General features: G+C 43.6%; 1 protein-coding gene across 5 annotated transcripts in view; it reads right to left on the bottom strand.

The window, feature by feature from the left end:
- The window catches only part of LOC106598556 (F-actin-uncapping protein LRRC16A), a 294757-nt gene that overhangs the window by 32852 nt on the left and 242878 nt on the right, over positions 1 to 19027 (bottom strand). For all 5 annotated transcript variants that reach the window (XM_045719317.1, XM_045719314.1, XM_045719318.1 and 2 more), the window contains 7 exons: positions 17775 to 17868; positions 16998 to 17096; positions 15360 to 15488; positions 14162 to 14293; positions 8975 to 9150; positions 6991 to 7078; positions 5350 to 5490 (listed from right to left, as the gene is read on the bottom strand). In XM_045719317.1, coding sequence (XP_045575273.1) covers positions 5350 to 5490; positions 6991 to 7078; positions 8975 to 9150; positions 14162 to 14293; positions 15360 to 15488; positions 16998 to 17096; positions 17775 to 17868 — 859 coding nt within the window. The remainder of the gene's footprint in view (positions 1 to 5349; positions 5491 to 6990; positions 7079 to 8974; positions 9151 to 14161; positions 14294 to 15359; positions 15489 to 16997; positions 17097 to 17774; positions 17869 to 19027) is intronic.

Here is a 19027-nt window from a genome sequence, read left to right as displayed (position 1 = left end):
GAGAGAACTCTATAGGTAGATCATTAGAGAGAGAGAGAGACTCTATAGGTAGATCATTAGAGAGAGAGAAACTCTATAGGTAGATCATTAGAGAGAGAGAACTCTATAGGTAGATCATTAGAGAGAGAGAACTCTATAGGTAGATCATTAGAGAGAGAGAACTCTATAGGTAGATCATTAGAGAGAGAGAGAACTCTATAGGTAGATCATTAGAGAGAGAGAGAACTCTATAGGTAGATCATTAGAGAGAGAGAGAACTCTATAGGTAGATCATTAGAGAGAGAGAGAACTCTATAGGTAGATCATTAGAGAGAGAGAGAGAACTCTATAGGTAGATCATTAGAGAGAGAGAACTCTATAGGTAGATCATTAGAGAGAGAGAACTCTATAGGTAGATCATTAGAGAGAGAGAGAGAACTCTATAGGTAGATCATTAGAGAGAGAGAACTCTATAGGTAGATCATTAGAGAGAGAGAGAGAGAACTCTATAGGTAGATCATTAGAGAGAGAGAACTCTATAGGTAGATCATTAGAGAGAGAGAGAACTCTATAGGTAGATCATTAGAGAGAGAGAGAACTCTATAGGTAGATCATTAGAGAGAGAGAACTCTATAGGTAGATCATTAGAGAGAGAGAACTCTATAGGTAGATCATTAGAGAGAGAGAACTCTATAGGTAGATCATTAGAGAGAGAGAGAACTCTATAGGTAGATCATTAGAGAGAGAGAACTCTATAGGTAGATCATTAGAGAGAGAGAACTCTATAGGTAGATCATTAGAGAGAGAGAGAACTCTATAGGTAGATCATTAGAGAGAGAGAGAGAACTCTATAGGTAGATCATTAGAGAGAGAGAGAGAACTCTATAGGTAGATCATTAGAGAGAGAGAGAGAACTCTATAGGTAGATCATTAGAGAGAGAGATATGGGGAGAGAGAGAGAGAGAGAGAGAACTCAAGGCTGGAAGGTTAAAGCTTATTCAGGTAAACAATGAGATGGAATCCATTTGAAATGCTTTGGGACATTAACCCAGAGCCGTGTAAATGGCTGTGGTTTAACCTATTAGGACAACAACCAGATCATATCTACCACTACAGGGAGAAAAACACCTCCCATGTGAGTGGCAGGGTAGCAGGGTTGTATTCATTAGTGTTTACCAAAGCAAAACGTTTCAAAACATTGTGCAACAAAAATGTAAAAACAAGTGTTTCTTACTGGACAAATTCAGATAAAAACCTTCCGTTTCAAGATGTTGTCTTTGGTTTCATGCCTAGTGAATAAGACCCAGGCCTCTCTGTGAGTGTATCACTGATGTACGCCGCTACAAAGACGGGCAGTAATGCTGCTCTTAATGAGATTAATTTAGACAGGAAACACAGGCGGCCTTGATGAAAGGACTTAATTAATACACTACTTAGGGAGGGAGGGAGGATGGGAGGAGAGAGGATAAGAGGGATGGAGGAATGGAGGAGAGATGATGGGAGGGAGGGAGAGAGAGAGGGAGGATGGGAGGAGAGAGGATAGGAGGGATGGAGGAATGGAGGAGAGATGATAGGAGGGAGGGAGGGAGGGAGGGAGGATGGGAGGAGAGAGGATAGGAGGGATGGAGGAATGGAGGAGAGATGATGGGAGGGAGGGAGGGAGGGAGGGAGGGAGGATGGGAGGAGAGAGGATAGGAGGGATGGAGGAATGGAGGAGAGATGATGGGAGGGAGGGAGGGAGGGAGGGAGGAGGGAGGAGGGAGGGAAGAGAGGGAGGGAGGGAGGATGGGAGGAGAGAGGATAGGAGGGATGGAGGAATGGAGGAGAGATGATGGGAGGGAGGGAGGATGGGAGGAGAGAGGATAGGAGGGATGGAGGAATGGAGGAGAGATGATAGGAGGGAGGGAAGGAGAGAGGATGGGAGGGAAGGAGAGAGGATGGGAGGGAAGGAGAGAGGATGGGAGAGAGGGAGGGAGGAAGGGAGGGAGGAAGGGAGAGAGGATGGGAGGGAGGGAGGGAGGGAGGGAGGGAGGGAGGAAAGTTAATTAACCATATGGAGGCTATAGGTACAAGAGAGGTATAGGTCTTCTCCTGTCCAAACCTTGAATGGATGAATCCAACCCCATCTCTTTAATGGCTGTGTAATCCAGCCCCATCTCTTTAATGGCTGTGTAATCCAGCCCCATCTCTTTAATGGCTGTGTAATCCAGCCCCATCTCTTTAATGGCTGCGTAATCCAGCCCCATCTCTTTAATGGCTGCGTAATCCAGCCCCATCTCTTTAATGGCTGCGTAATCCAGCCCCATCTCTTTAATGGCTGTGTAATCCAGCCCCATCTCTTTAATGGTTGTGTAATCCAGCCCCATCTCTTTAATGGCTGTGTAATCCAACCCCATCTCTTGAATGGCTGTGTAATGCAGCCCCATCTCTTTAATGGCTGTGTAATCCAGCCCCATCTCTTTAATGTCTGTGTAATCCAGCCCCATCTCTTTAATGGCTGTGTAATCCAGCCCCATCTCTTTAATGGCTGTGTAATCCAGCCCCATCTCTTTAACGTCTTCGGGCTAGGGGGCAGTATTCGGAAGTTTGGGTGAATGAGGTGCCCAAAGTAAACTGCCTGTTACTCAGGCCCAGAAGCTAGGATATGCATATAATTGATATTGGATAGAAAACACTACATTTTACAAAACTGTTAAAATAATGTCTGTGAGTATAACAGAACTGATGTAATCCAGTGTAATCCTGTGGCGCGATATTCAAATACCTTAGAAATGCTATTACTTCAATTTCTCAAACATATGACTATTTTACACCATTTTAAAGCCAAGACTCTCGTTAATCTAACCACACTGTCCGATTTCAAAAAGGCTTTACAACGAAAGCAAAACATTAGATTATGTCAGCAGAGTACCCAGCCAGAAATAATCAGACACCCATTTTTCAAACTAGCATATAATGTCACATAAACCCAAACCACAGCTAAATGCAGCACTAACCTTTGATGATCTTCATCAGATGACAACCCTAGGACATTATGTTATACAATACATGCATGTTTTGCTCAATCAAGTTCATATTTATATCAAAAAACAGCTTTTTACATTAGCATGTGACTAGCATGTGACTAGCATTCCCACCGAACACTTCCGGTGAATTTACTAAATTACTCACGATAAACGTTCACAAAAAACATAACAATAATTTTAAGAATTATAGATACAGAACTCCTATATGCACTCGCTATGTCTGATTTTAAAATAGCTTTTCGGTGAAAGCACATTTTGCAATATTCTGAGTAGATAGCCCGGCATCACAGGGCTAGCTATTTAGACACCCAGCAAGTTTAGCACTCACCAAAGTCAGATTTACTATAAGAAAAATTGTATTACCTTTGCTGTTCTTCGTCAGAATGCACTCCCAGGACTTCTACTTCAATAACAAATGTTGGTTTGGTCCCAAATAATCAATTTCTAAGGTATTTGAATAACGCGCCACGGGATTCAACTGGCTGTTGAGTAGGTGGGACGATTTCGTCCCACTGGCCCTAGAGAAGTTAATGGCTGTGTAATCCAGCCCCATCTCTTTAATGGCTGTGTAATCCAACCCCATCTCTTTAATGGCTGCGTAATCCAACCCCATCTCTTTAATGGCTGTGTAATCCAGCCCCATCTCTTTAATGGCTGTGTAATCCAGCCCCATCTCTTTAATGGCTGTGTAATCCAGCCCCATCTATTTAATGGCTGTGTAATCCAACCCCATCTCTTTAATGGCTGTGTAAACAACAGCAGACACACCAAGCAGTAGCCAATAAGACAATAGGATGAATCCCTTAGAACCATCCTACCATAATGAATCAACCGCTTTATCCTACCTATCCTACCATAATAAATTAACCTCCCTATCTTACCATCCTTCCATAATGAATCAACCTCTCTATTCTACCATCCTACCATAATGAATCAACCTCCCTATCCTACCATAATGAATTAACCTCCCTATTTTACCATCTTACCATAATGAATCAACCTCCCGATCTTACCATCCTACCATAATGAATCAACCTCCCTATCCTACCATAATAAATGAACCTCCCTATTTTACCATTTTAGCATAATGAATCAACCTCCCTATCCTACCATAATGAATTAACCTCCCTATCTTACCATGCTACCATAATGAATCAACCTCCCTATCTTACCACAATGAATCAACCTCCCTATCTTACCATGCTACCATAATGAATCAATCTCCCTGTCTTACCATCGTACCATAATGAATCAATCTCCCTGTCTTACCATCTTACCATAATGAATCAACCTCCCTATCCTACCATCATGAAAATAACCCCCCTATCCTACCATCCTACCATAATGAATCAACCTCCCTATCCTACCATAATGAATCAACCTCCCTATCTTACCATCCTACCATAATGAATCAACCTCCCTATCTTACCATCCTACCATAATGAATCAACCTCCCTATCCTACCATCTTACCATAATGAATCAACCTCCCTATCCTACCATAATGAATCAACTTCCCTATCTTACCATCCTACCATAATGAATCAACCTCCCTATCCTACCATCTTACCATAATGAATCAACCTCCCTATCCTACCATAATTAATCCACCTCCCTATCCTACCATAATGAATCAACCTCCCTATCCCACCATCCTACCATAATGAATCAACCTCCCTATCCTACCATAATGAATCAACCTCCCTATCCTACCATAATGAATCAACCTCCCTATCCTACAATCTTACCATAATGAATCAACCTCCCTATCCTACCATAATGAATCAACCTCCCTATCCTACCATCCTACCATAATGAATCCAGCTCCCTATCCTACAATCTTACCATAATGAATCAACCTCCCTATCCTACCATAATGAATCAACCTCCCTATCCTACCATAATGAATCAACCTCCCTATCCTACCATCCTACCATAATGAATCCAGCTCCCTATCCTACAATCTTACCATAATGAATCAACCTCCCTATCCTACAATCTTACCATAATGAATCAACCTCCCTATCCTACCATAATGAATCAACCTCCCTATCCTACCATAATGAATCAATCTCCCTATCTAACCATGGCCAGTAGGCACAGCATGAGGACCTGCTAATTCATTACAGTTAGATAGAACCAGTTAACCTTAATGGTAGACTAAGGATTTTGGCCTTTCAGGACGATAACCAGACATGAGCCAAGGTTAGCTCATCTCCCTGTAACACTCAGTCTGAGATTAGACATGTCTGGAACCCCAAATGAGTGGGGAACCCATGACAGGAAACAGAATGAACAGGATCCTGGCCCTCACACAAAACATATGGTCGTGTAGTGTAGTGTACCATGCATGTCTCCAGGTCCTCCAGCCTTTCTGCCTCATTCAGCTCCGTGGTGGCCCGTTTAGGAGCCCTCTCCTCGGGTACGTCCAGGTCCACAGACTCCTGCTGGACCAGAGGATGCTCCTTCCTCACCAGGTGGTCAGCCTAGGGGGGAGCAAGACATAATGAATATCACACTACTATTACTGTTACTATAGTCACTATTACTGTTACTTTGGTCACTGTTACTGTTACTATAGTCACTATTACTGTTACTATAGTCACTATTACTGTTACTATAGTCACTATTACTGTTACTATAGTCACTATTACTGTTACTACAGTCACTATTACTGTTACTATAGTCACTATTACTGTTACTTTGGTCACTGTTACTGTTACTATAGTCACTATTACTGTTACTATAGTCACTATTACTGTTACTATAGTCACTATTACTGTTACTTTGGTCACTGTTACTGTTACTATAGTCACTATTACTGTTACTATAGTCACTATTACTGTTACTATAGTCACTATTACTGTTACTTTGGTCACTGTTACTGTTACTATAGTCACTATTACTGTTACTATAGTCACTATTACTGTTACTATAGTCACTATTACTGTTACTATAGTCACTATTACTGTTACTATAGTCACTATTACTGTTACTATAGTCACTATTACTGTTACTATAGTCACTATTACTGTTACTTTGGTCACTGTTACTGTTACTATAGTCACTATTACTGTTACTATAGTCACTATTACTGTTACTATAGTCACTATTACTGTTACTATAGTCACTATTACTGTTACTATAGTCACTATTACTGTTACTATAGTCACTATTACTGTTACTTTGGTCACTGTTACTACGGTCACTATTACTGTCACTATGTTCACTATTACTGTTACTTTGGTCACTATTACTGTTACTATGGTCACTATTACTGTTACTATAGTCACTATTACTGTTACTATGGTCACTGTTACTATGTTCACTATTACTGTTACTATAGTCACTATTACTGTTACTATGTTAGAATTTCACTGAATATTCAAGCTAATGTGTTGTCATGGTTATCATGAGTAGTGATGTGTTGTCATGGTTATCGCGAGTAGTAATGTGTTGTCATGGTTATCATGAGTAGTAATGTGTTGTCATGGTTATCATGAGTAGTGATGTGTTGTCATGGTTATTATGAGTAGTGATGTGTTGTCATGTTATCATGAGTAGTGATGTGTTGTCATGAGTAGTGATGTGTTGTCATGGTTACCATGAGTAGTGATGTGTTTTCATGTTATCATGACTAGTGATGTGTTGTCATGGTTACCATGAGTAGCGATGTGTTGTCATGGTTACCATGAGTAGTGATGTGTTGTCGTGTTATCATGAGTAGTGATGTGTTGTCATGGTTACCAAGAGTAGTGATGTGTTGTCATGAGTCGTGATGTGTTGTCATGGTTACCATGAGTAGTGATGTGTTGTCATGGTTATCATGAGTAGTGATGTGTTGTCATGTTATCATGAGTCGTGATGTGTTGTCATGGTTACCATGAGTAGTGATGTGTTGTCATGGTTACCATGAGTGGTGATGTGTTGTCATGGTTACCATGAGTAGTGATTGCACTGTATCTCCAGGCATGATTAAGACTCACCAGTGTGTGCTGAGAGCCAGACAGGGCTTCTAGGATCTCATCTACGATACGGTCTGAGAGGAAGGAAGCCAGGCTCAGCTTTACCTCACTAGGAGAGACACAGAGGGGTGAAGAGGAGAGAAACAGAGGGATGAAGTAAGAAAAAGGAGAGATGCTTCATTCATTCCCACTTCACAGGGTCAACACTGAGGCAAGGCTGTGTGGGCCATCAGACCAGCAGGCTGTGAACAACCCTGTGGCGTTCTAAATGACAGTGTGAATCTACACTAGAAGGATAGAGACCTGCACACTGTCCAACTACAGGACCAATAAGTGGGGCTCTAACAATCAGGGCCACTGCTATGAGCAGAACACAGACAGTGACAGAGGATACAGACAGACACATCATCTCTGTAGATAACACAATACCAGGATACTGCTTCTCAATGTACTCAGGCTTGTCAGCCAGAGGCCCTAGTTCATTCAGCCAAGACAACAAGGACATCGAGGTTAGTGATTTCAGGACAACAGCAAAAATAATGGTGAATTTTAGCAACGTTAGAAAGTTGGGACACCGTTAGTGTGGAGTAAAGTGTCTTGCCATATACAGTGAGGGAAAAAAGTATTTGATCCCCTGCTGATTTTGTACGTTTGCCCACTGACAAAGAAATGATCAGTCTATAATTTTAATGGTAGGCTTATTTGAACAGTGAGAGACAGAATAACAACAAAAAAATCCAGAAAAATGCATCTTAAAAATGTTAGAAATTGATTTGCATTTTAATGAGGGAAATAAGTATTTGACCCCCTCTCAATCAGAAAGATTTCTGGCTCCCAGATGTCTTTTATACAGGTAACGAGCTGAGATTAGGAGCACACTCTTAAAGGGAGTGCTCCTAATCTCACCCTGTTACCTGTATAAAAGAAACCTGTCCACAGAAGCAATCAATCAATCAGATTCCAAACTCTCCACCATGGCCAAGACCAAAGAGCTCTCCAAGGATGTCAGGGACAAGATTGTAGACCTACACAAGGCTGGAATGGGCTACAAGACCATCGCCAAGCAGCTTAGTGAGAAGGTGACAACAGTTTGTGCGATTATTCGCAAATGGAAGAAACACAAAAGAACTGTCAATCTCCCTCGGCCTGGGGCTCCATGCAAGATCTCACCTCGTGGAGTTGCAATGATCATGAGAGCGGTGAGGAATCAGCCCAGAACTACACGGGAGGATCTTGTCAATGATTTCAAGGCAGCTGGGACCATAGTCACCAAGAAAACAATTGGTAAAACACTATGCCGTGAAGGACTGAAATCCTGTAACGCCCGCAAGGTCCCCCTGCTCAAGAAAGCACATATACATGCCGTCTGAAGTTTGCCAATGAACATCTGAATGATTCAGAGGACAACTGGGTGAAAGTGTGGTGGTCAGATGAGACCAAAATGGAGCTCTTTGGCATCAACTCAACTCGCCGTGTTTGGAGGAGGAGGAATGCTGCCTATGACCCCAAGAACACCATCCCCACTGTCAAACATGGAGGTGGAAACATTATGCTTTGGGGGTGTTTTTCTGCTAAGAGGACAGGATAACTTCACCGCATCGAAGGGACGATGGACGGGGCCATGTACCGTCAAATCTTGGGTGAGAACCTCCTTCCCTCAGCCAGGGCATTGAAAATGGGTCGTGGATGGGTATTCCAGCATGACAATGACCCAAAACACACGGCCAAGGTAAACAAAGGAGTGGCTCAAGAAGAAGCACATTAAGGTCCTGGAGTGGCCTAGCCAGTCTCCAGACCTTAATCTCATAGAAAATCTGTGGAGGGGAGCTGAAGGTTCGAGTTGCCAAATGTCAGCCTCGAAACCTTAATGACTTGGAGAAGATCTACAAAGAGGAGGAAATTATAGACTGATCATTTCTTTGTCAGTGGGCAAACGTACAAAATCAGCAGGGGATCAAATACTTTTTTCCCTCACTGTATACACATCAATCAACTCTAGTCTCACCTGATCTTGTTGATGATGTCGACTCCAGACTGTTCCAGCAGGGTGTTCTTGACGAAGCTACGGGGGACCACCATCTTAGCAGTGCTGGCTTTGATCAGGTCCTGACGAAGGTTAGTCTTCCTCATCACATGGGGACAGAGACCCTCCGCAGCATCCACCATGGACTCCAACAGACTCTGATGGAGGAAATACATCACAATCAGGCTCCCTAATCTCTACATCCACCACAGACTGACAGGGATCAAATAGATTACCAGAGCCATCATCACCACCACTAGTGAAATAACATAACAAGGTGCTGGTTATGACAGATCACCACTAGTGAAATAACACAACAAGGTGCTGGTTATGACAGATCACCACTAGTGAAATAACATAACAAGGTGCTGGTTATGACAGATCACCACTAGTGAAATAACACAACAAGGTTCTGGTTATGACAGATCACCACTAGTGAAATAACACAACAAGGTGCTGGTTATGACAGATCACCACTAGTGAAATAACATAACAAGGTGCTGGTTATGACAGATCACCACTAGTGAAATTACACAACAAGGTGCTGGTTATGACAGATCACCACTAGTGAAATAACATAACAAGGTGCTGGTTATGACAGATCACCACTAGTGAAATAACACAACAAGGTGCTGGTTATGACAGATCACCACTAGTGAAATAACACAACAAGGTGCTGGTTATGACAGATCACCACTAGTGAAATAACACAACAAGGTGCTGGTTATGACAGATCACCACTAGTGAAATAACATAACAAGGTGCTGGTTATGACAGATCACCACTAGTGAAATAACACAACAAGGTGCTGGTTATGACAGATCACCACTAGTGAAATAACATAACAAGGTGCTGGTTATGACAGATCACCACTAGTGAAATAACACAACAAGGTGCTGGTTATGACAGATCACCACTAGTGAAATAACACAACAAGGTGCTGGTTATGACAGATCACCACTAGTGAAATTACACAACAAGGTGCTGGTTATGACAGATCACCACTAGTGAAATAACACAACAAGGTGCTGGTTATGACAGATCACCACTAGTGAAATTACACAACAAGGTGCTGGTTATGACAGATCACCACTAGTGAAATAACACAACAAGGTGCTGGTTATGACAGGAACAACTGAGTATTCAAAACACATTGTCTTTTGTAGTGTGTTGTTTTGATATATTTTTAAATCTCTGAAATGATGTCATACAGCTCAACCACTAGAATGATTACAACATCTTTAGATCACCCTTAAGGTCAGGATATGGTTGCTAGTGGATATGGTTGCTGGTGGATATGGTAGCTAGTGGATATGGTAGCTAGTGGATATGGTAGCTAGTATATATGGTAACTAGTATATATGGTAGCTAGTGGATATGGTAGCTAGTGGATATGGTAGCTAGTATATGTGGTAACTAGTGGATATGGTAGCTAGTGGATATGGTAGCTAGTATATATGGTAGCTAGTGGATATGGTTGTTAGTGGATATGGTTGCTAGTGGATATGGTTGCTAGTGTATATGGTTGCTAGTAGATATGGTTGCTAGTGTATGGTTGCTAGTGTATGGTTGCTAGTGGCTATGGTAACTAGTGGATATGGTAACTAGTGGATATGGTAGCTAGTGGATATGGTGGCTAGTGGATATGGTAGCTAGTGGATATGGTTGCTAGTGGATATGGTTGCTAGTGGATATGGTTGCTAGTATATGGTAGCTAGTGGATATGGTTGCTAGTATATGGTAACTAGTGGATATGGTTGCTAGTGGATATGGTTGCTAGTAGATATGGTTGCTAGTGTGTGGTTGCTAGTAGATTGGTTGCTAGTGGATATGGTTGCTAGTGGATATGGTTGCTAGTGGATATGGTAGCTAGTATATGGTAGCTAGTGGATATGGTTGCTATTGTATGGTTGCTAGTGGATATGGTTGCTGGTGGATATGGTTGCTAGTGGATATGGTTGCTAGTGGATATGGTTGCTAGTGGATATGGTTGCTAGTGGATATAGGTTGCTTGTCGATATGGTTGCTAGAAAATATGGTTGCTAGAAAATATGGTTGCTAGTGGATATGGTAACTAGTGTATATGGTTGCTAGTGTATATGGTTGCTAGTATATGGTAACTAGTGGATATGGTTGCTAGTGGATATGGTTGCTAGTAGATATGGTTGCTAGTGTGTGGTTGCTAGTAGATTGGTTGCTAGTGGATATGGTTGCTAGTGGATATGGTTGCTAGTAGATATGGTTGCTAGTGGATATGGTTGCTAGTGAATGTGGTTGCTAGTGGACGTGGTTGCTAGTGGATGTGGTTGCTAGTAGATGTGGTTGCTAGTAGATGTGGTTGCTAGTAGATATGGTTGCTAGTGGATATGGTTGCTAGTGGATATGGTTGCTAGTGGATATGGTAGCTAGTGGATATGGTTGCTAGTATATATGGTAACTAGTGGATATGGTTGCTAGTGGATGTGGTTGCTAGTAGATGTGGTTGCTAGTATATATGGTTGCTAGTATATATGGTTGCTAGTGTATATGGTTGCTAGTAGGTATGGTTGCTAGTGGATATGGTTGCTAGTGGACATGGTTGCTAGTGGACGTGGTAGCTAGTGGATGTGGTTGCTAGTAGATGTGGTTGCTAGTAGATGTGGTTGCTAGTAGATATGGTTGCTAGTAGATATGGTTGCTAGTGGATATGGTTGCTAGTGGATATGGTTGCTAGTGGATATGGTTGCTAGTGGATATGGTAGCTAGTGGATATGGTTGCTAGTGGATATGGTAGCTAGTGTATATGGTAGCTAGTGGATATGGTTGCTAGTGTATGGTTGCTAGTGGATATGGTTGCTAGTGAATATGGTTGCTGGTGGATATGGTTGCTAGTGGATATGGTTGCTAGTAGATATGGTTGCTAGTGGATATGGTTGCTAGAAAATATGGTTGCTAGTGGATATGGTAACTAGTGGATATGGTTGCTAGTGTATATGGTTGCTAGTATATGGTAACTAGTGGATATGGTTGCTCGTGGATATGGTTGCTAGTAGATATGGTTGCTAGTAAATATGGTTGCTAGTAGATATGGTTGCTAGTGGATATGGTTGGTAGTGGATATAGTTGCTCGTAGATATGGTTGCTAGTGGATATGGTTGCTAGTAGATATGGTTGCTAGTGGATATGGTAGCTAGTGGATATGGTAGCTAGTGGATATGGTAGCTAGTGGATATGGTAGCTAGTGGATATGGTTGCTAGTAGATGTGGTTGCTAGTAGATGTGGTTGCTAGTTATTATGGTTGCTAGTAGATATGGTTGCTAGTAGATATGGTTGCTAGTAGATATGGTAGCTAGTGGATATGGTTGCTAGTGGATATGGTTGCTAGTATATGGTTGCTAGTAAATATGGTAGCTAGTGGATATGGTTGCTAGTGGATATGGTTGCTAGTGGATATGGTTGCTAGTATATATGGTAGCTAGTGGATATGGTTGCTAGTGGATATGGTTGCTAGTAGATGTGGTAGCTAGTGGATATGGTTGCTAGTAGATGTGGTAGCTAGTGGATATGGTTGCTAGTACTTAAAGCGTTATGGTTTTAAAAGGAGGAAAGTCTACAACTCCCAGTGTAATAAACACAGTCTGATAAACCCCTAGTTCCATTACAGCTTCTCTGTCTGGAGGAGAAATCTAACATCTAGCACCAACACAGATCCATTCATCTGACCTACTGATAACTGGAAACTAGTTTGTTGTGTTCCACATGACACCCTATTCCCTATTTGGTGCACTACTTTTGACTAGGGCCCGTATGGCACCCTATTCCCTGTATAGTGTCCTGCAGGGCCCATATGGCCCTGGTCAAAAGTAGTGCACTATATATAGTGAATAGGGTACCAATTGGGACATAACAGTTATCTCCTCTGCCTCGTGGTAGGAAGTAAACCACTGAATTAACACTATAATTAAAGTATGGCCCAATCTCCTCTCGGATGGATACCCAGATTAACAACATGTCATTAACCCTCAGGTTACGACCACTTCAGTGGTCAGTGTGCGTGTCTGTGTCTGTACAGTATGTGTGTTTGTGTGTTTGTGTGTGTGTCTGTGTGTGTGTGTGTGTGTCTGTGTGTGTGTGTGTGTATCAGGCTCCCTCACAGAAGTCCTTCTCTCTGCTCTGATTACAGGCTGAGGGAAACAGCTCCTCTGCTGACAACAACCACCACCACAGCATTAAGGCCTGGGAGTTCTGAGCATATTTATTACAGTCCAGCTTCGGGGGGGGGTGTCTGGAGGGCAGAGAGAGACGAGACGAGGATGTCTGCCTACCTGCCAAGAACATACTGCTGCCCATACCAATAACATCCGCTCTTGTCAAACTGTCTTTTAGGATGTCAGAACCCTGCTCTTTTGAAATATACACATTTCTGGAGATGGAACCTGTTCAGAGCAGTATCGTGGCAGCATATTCTAGTCTCATTTATTGTTTTTTTTTTTACCCCCTTGTTCGCCCCAATGTCGATCTGGTCTCATCGCTGACTCCCCCAACGGGCTCGGGAGGCGAAGGTCGAGTCATGCGTCCTCTAATGACCCGCCAAAACCATGCTTCTTAACACCCGCCCTCTTAACCCGGAAGCTAGCCGCATGTGCCGCACTATGGGACTCCCGATCACGGCCGGTTGTGATACAGCCCAGGATGGAACCCGGGTCTGTAGTGACGCCTCTAGCTCTGCGAGGCAGTGTGTTAGACCGCTGAACCAGGGTCTGTAGTGACGCCTCTAGCTCTGCGAGGCGGTGTGTTAGACCGCTGAACCCGGGTCTGTAGTGACGCCTCTAGCACTGCGAGGCAGTGTGTTAGACCACTGAACCCGGGTCTGTAGTGACGCCTCTAGCACTGCGAGGCAGTGTGTTAGACCGCTGAACCAGGGTCTGTAGTGACGCCTCTAGCTCTGCGAGGCAGTGTGTTAGACCGCTGAACCCGGGTCTGTAGTGACGCCTCTAGCACTGCGAGGCAGTGTGTTGAGACCGCTGAACCAGGGTCTGTAGTGACGCCTCTAGCTCTGCGAGGCAGTGTGTTAGACCGCTGCGCTACTTGGGAGACCCCTAATCAACATTTTTAAAACAACCATCATCAGTTCTCTTCAAACATTTACTTCCTTGACTTTTGTGCCTGTTTAAAACCATGGCCCCTACCTGTAGCTGTTCATCCATGACCCTGGCCACCTCTCCAGCCATGGACTCCAGTTTCTCCTGGATGGGTCCTACTGACTGACCGTTGACCTCTTCTCTGGACGCTGCTCCCAGGTGGTACAGGTTAGGAAGCAGCTGGGGGAGGAGAGTAGAGAGCAGGAGGAGAGGACAGGACAGGAGGTGGAGAGGAGGAGAGGACAGGAGGAGGAGAGGAGGAGGAGAGGAGGGCAGAGGAGGAGAGAACAGGAAGAGGAGAGGACAGGAGGAGGAGGAGGAGAGGACAGGAAGAGGAGAGGACAGGAGCAGGAGAGGACAGGACAGGAGGTGGAGAGGAGGAGACGACAGGAGGAGAGGACAGGAGGAGGAGAGGAGGACAGGAGGGGAGAGGAGGAGGAGGAGAGGACAGGAGGAGGAGAGGAGGGCAGAGGAGAGGAGGACAGGAGGTGGAGAGGAGGAGGAGGAGGAGAGGACAGGAAGAGGAGAGGACAGGAGGAGGAGAGGACAGGAGGAGGAGGAGGAGGAGGAGAGGACAGGAGGAGGAGAGGACAGGAAGAGGAGAGGACAGGAGGAGGAGGAGGAGGAGGAGAGGACAGGAGGAGGAGGAGAGGACAGGAGGAGGAGAGGACAGGAGGAGGAGGAGGAGGAGGAGGAGGAGAGGACAGGAGGAGGAGGAGAGGACAGGAGGAGGAGAGGACAGGAAGAGGAGAGGACAGGAAGAGGAGAGGACAGGAGGAGGAGGAGAGGACAGGAGGAGGAGGAGAGGACAGGAGGAGGAGAGGACAGGAAGAGGAGAGGACAGGAAGAGGAGAGGACAGGAAGAGGAGAGGACAGGAGGAGGAGGAGGAGGAGGAGAGGACAGGAGGAGGAGAGGACAGGAAGAGGAGAGGACAGGAAGAGGAGAGGACAGGAGGAGGAGGAGGAGGAGGAGAGGACAGGAGGAGGAGAGGACAGGAGGAGGAGAGGACAGGAAGAGGAGAGGACAGGAAGAGGAGAGGACAGGAAGAGGAGAGGACAGGAAGAGGAGAGGACAGGAAGAGGAGAGGACAGGAGGAGGAGGAGGAGGAGGAGAGGACAGGAGGAGGAGAGGAGGAAAGGGTTAGAAATGGGGTTGTAACATTTAAACTGTTAGGGGATTCTATCTTAGTGTGCAGAATGTTCAATGTTGGATTATGGGTTAGATCTTAACTAAATGACCAGTCACCGTTTTGGAGTTCCTGGCATCCTTCATTAGGTTTTCAGCCGTCTTGACGTCGTCTGAGATCCCGTCTGTCTCTGAGTTCCTCAGGGAGTTGAGATGGTCCTGGACTTTCACACAGATCCTGTCAATCATCTGAAGAACAACAACAAGAAGAAGAAGAGTGTGAGACAGGAACAAAGCAGTTCTGTCTAGCAGTGAAACCCTTAACTCAAGATGGAAGACAATCTGAGAGGAATAGTAGACAGGACTTCAGAGTATCTTGAGGAGAAACTTGAATCATCTTCAGATGCCAATACAATCTTTTACGCTCCTCTCAAATTACAGGAAATACAAACCGTCACACATCTTCACCATGAAATGAATCACTAAGAATCGTGTCTCATCTTAACCATGAAATGAATCACTAAGCACTGTGTCTCATCTTCACCATGAAATGAATCACTAAGCACTGTGTCTCATCTTCACCATGAAATGAATCACTAAGCACTGTGTCTCATCTTCACCATGAAATGAATCACTAAGAATCGTGTCTCATCTTCACCATGAAATGAATCACTAAGAATCGTGTCTCATCTTCACCATGAAATGAATCACTAAGAATCGTGTCTCATCTTCACCATGAAATGAATCACTAAGAATCGTGTCTCATCTTCACCATGAAATGAATCACTAAGAATCGTGTCTCATGTTCACCGTTAAATGCCTAAGCATCGTGTCTCACATAGTAACCGAGTCAGGTTTGTAGGCCTCCTTGCTCGCACACGCTTTTTCAGTTCTTCCCACAAATGTTCTATAGGGTGAGGTCAGGGCTTTGTGATGGCCACTCCAATACCTTGACTTTGTTGTCCTTAAGCCATTTTGCCACAACTTTGGAAGTTTGCTTGGGGTCATTGTCCATTTGGAAGACCCATTTGCGACCAAGCTTTAACTTCCTGACTGATGTCTAGAGATGTTGCTTCAATATATCCACATAATTTTCCTTCCTCATGATGCCATCTATTTTGTGAAGTGCACCAGTCCCTCCTGCAGCAAAGCACCCCCACAACATGCTGCTGCCACACAATCAAAACAGTTAGCCTGTCCCCTGCTCCCACAAGTGACCTCAGTGTTAACCAGTGGTCAGGGGAGACAGTTTCACAGGAGGGACCTCAGTGTTAACCAGTGGTCAGGATAGACAGTTTCACAGGAGGGACCTCAGTGTTAACCAGTGGTCAGGGGAGACAGTTTCACAGGAGGGACCTCAGTGTTAACCAGTGGTTTCACAGTTTCACAGGAGGGAGATTACAGGCTGTTAGTGCGGTGATTAAACACAATGCTACGCTCAATAACTCAACTAAATCAAGTCGAGCTAGGACCCCTGTGTTGCTGACCCCGTGTTGCTGACCCCGTGTTGCTGACCCCTGTGTTGCTGACCCCCGTGTTGCTGACCCCCGTGTTCCCACCCCCCGTGTTGCTGATCCCCGTGTCGCTGACCCCCGTGTTCCCGCCCCGTGTTCCCGCCCCGTGTTGCTGACCCCGTGTCGCTGACCCACGTGTCGCTGACCCCTGTGCTGCTGACCCCTGTGCTGCTGACCCCGGTTTTACCTCTGCAGCTGTATTTAGATGGTACTGTATTTTTAAATACTGTTGTGCGTGTGTCACCTGTTGAGTGGTGGTGGTAACGATCCCCTGTTGGAGGCGGTAGGCCTGCTCCTGGAGGTATTGACGAGTCTCATGGTTCCGGAACAGGTAGTTCTCAATCTGACGAGAGCAGAGAGCATTACTCTGTCAGCCATTTGTCATAGCAATGATATCCAAGAAGCAAAATGGTTGTAACTCATTGTATTTGTGTGTTAGGTGAATATATATGTTAGAATTGTTTTTGTACCCAGACTACACAATAAATCCCAAATGGAAAAATAACGATATTGATTGATAGTTCAACCATGGTTCAACCAGGTCCTCAGAGGTTTTAAGAGCCTGACTCACCTTCAGTCTTCTCTGGGTTTTAAGAGCCTGACTCACCTTCAGTCTTCTCTGGGTTTTAAGAGCCTGACTCACCTTCAGTCTTCTCTGGGTTTTAAGAGCCTGACTCACCTTCAGTCTTCTCTGGGTTTACGAGCCTGACTCACCTTCAGTCTTCTCTGGGTTTTAAGAGCCTGACTCACCTTGAGCAGGGCGTCCTCAGTCTTCTCTGGGCTGGCTTTGAGAGCCTGACTCACCTTGAGCAGGGCGTCCTCAGTCTTCTCTGGGCTGGCTTTGAGAGCCTGACTCACCTTGAGCAGGGCGTCCTCAGTCTTCTCTGGGCTGGCTTTGAGAGCCTGACTCACCTTGAGCAGGGCGTCCTCAGTCTTCTCTGGGCTGGCTTTAAGAGCCTGACTCACCTTGAGCAGGGGCGTCCTCAGTCTACTCTGGGCTGGCTTTGAGAGCCTGACTCACCTTGAGCAGGGCGTCCTCAGTCTTCTCTGGGCTGGCTTTGAGAGCCTGAGACGCATCGATGATGGGGATAGGCATGAACCGGATGGTGAAGTTTCTGTCAAGGAGATGGACAGTCTCATAAATGTAGCATAGTTTAAACACATAGTATAATGTATTTATTCATTACAGTCATATTTAACCATATATTGTCATTCATATTTGATTGCTGTATTCATATTTAAACAGATATTATGACCCGATTAGTTATAGAAATCTGAATTGGTTTAACAGCCAGTCATGAACTATTGTAATATTCCTGACTATTATAATGTGGCAGTATAGGTTCTAACATTATAACGCATACAGTATCTGATTCAACTAATGTGATTCTTTTAGCATTATAATGCATACAGTATCTGATTCAACTAATGTGATTCTTTTAGCATTATAATGTATACAGTATCTGATTCAACTAATGTGGTTCTACCTGCTAGCATTATAATGCATACAGTATCTGATTCAACTAATGTGATTCTTTTAGCATTATAATGCATACAGTATCTGATTCAACTAATGTGATACTACCTGTTAGCATTATAATGTATACAGTATCTGATTCAACTAATGTGATTCTTTTAGCATTATAATGTATACAGTATCTGATTCAACTAATGTGATACTACCTGTTAGCATTATAATGCATACAGTATCTGATTCAACTAATGTGATTATTTTAGCATTATAATGTATACAGTATCTGATTCAACTAATGTGATTCTACCTGTTAGCATTATAATGCATACAGTATCTGATTCAACTAATGTGATTCTTTTAGCATTATAATGTATACAGTATCTGATTCAACTAATGTGATTCTTTTAGCATTATAATGTATACAGTATCTGATTCAACTAATGTGATTATTTTAGCATTATAATGCATACAGTATCTGATTCAACTAATGTGATTCTTTTAGCATTATAATATATACAGTATCTGATTCAACTAATGTGATTCTAACTGTTAGTATTATAATGTATACAGTATCTGATTCAACTAATGTGATTATTTTAGCATTATAATGTATACAGTATCTGATTCAACTAATGTGATTCTTTTAGCATTATAATGTATACAGTATCTGATTCAACTAATGTGATTCTTTTAGCATTATAATGCATACAGTATCTGATTCAACTAATGTGATTCTTTTAGCATTATAATGCATACAGTATCTGATTCAACTAATGTGATTCTTTTAGCATTATAATGCA

The sequence above is a fragment of the Salmo salar genome, chromosome ssa05 (genome assembly GCF_905237065.1).
Source record: "Salmo salar chromosome ssa05, Ssal_v3.1, whole genome shotgun sequence".
NCBI lineage: Eukaryota > Metazoa > Chordata > Actinopteri > Salmoniformes > Salmonidae > Salmo > Salmo salar.
This window is presented reverse-complemented; position numbering and strand designations above follow the sequence as displayed.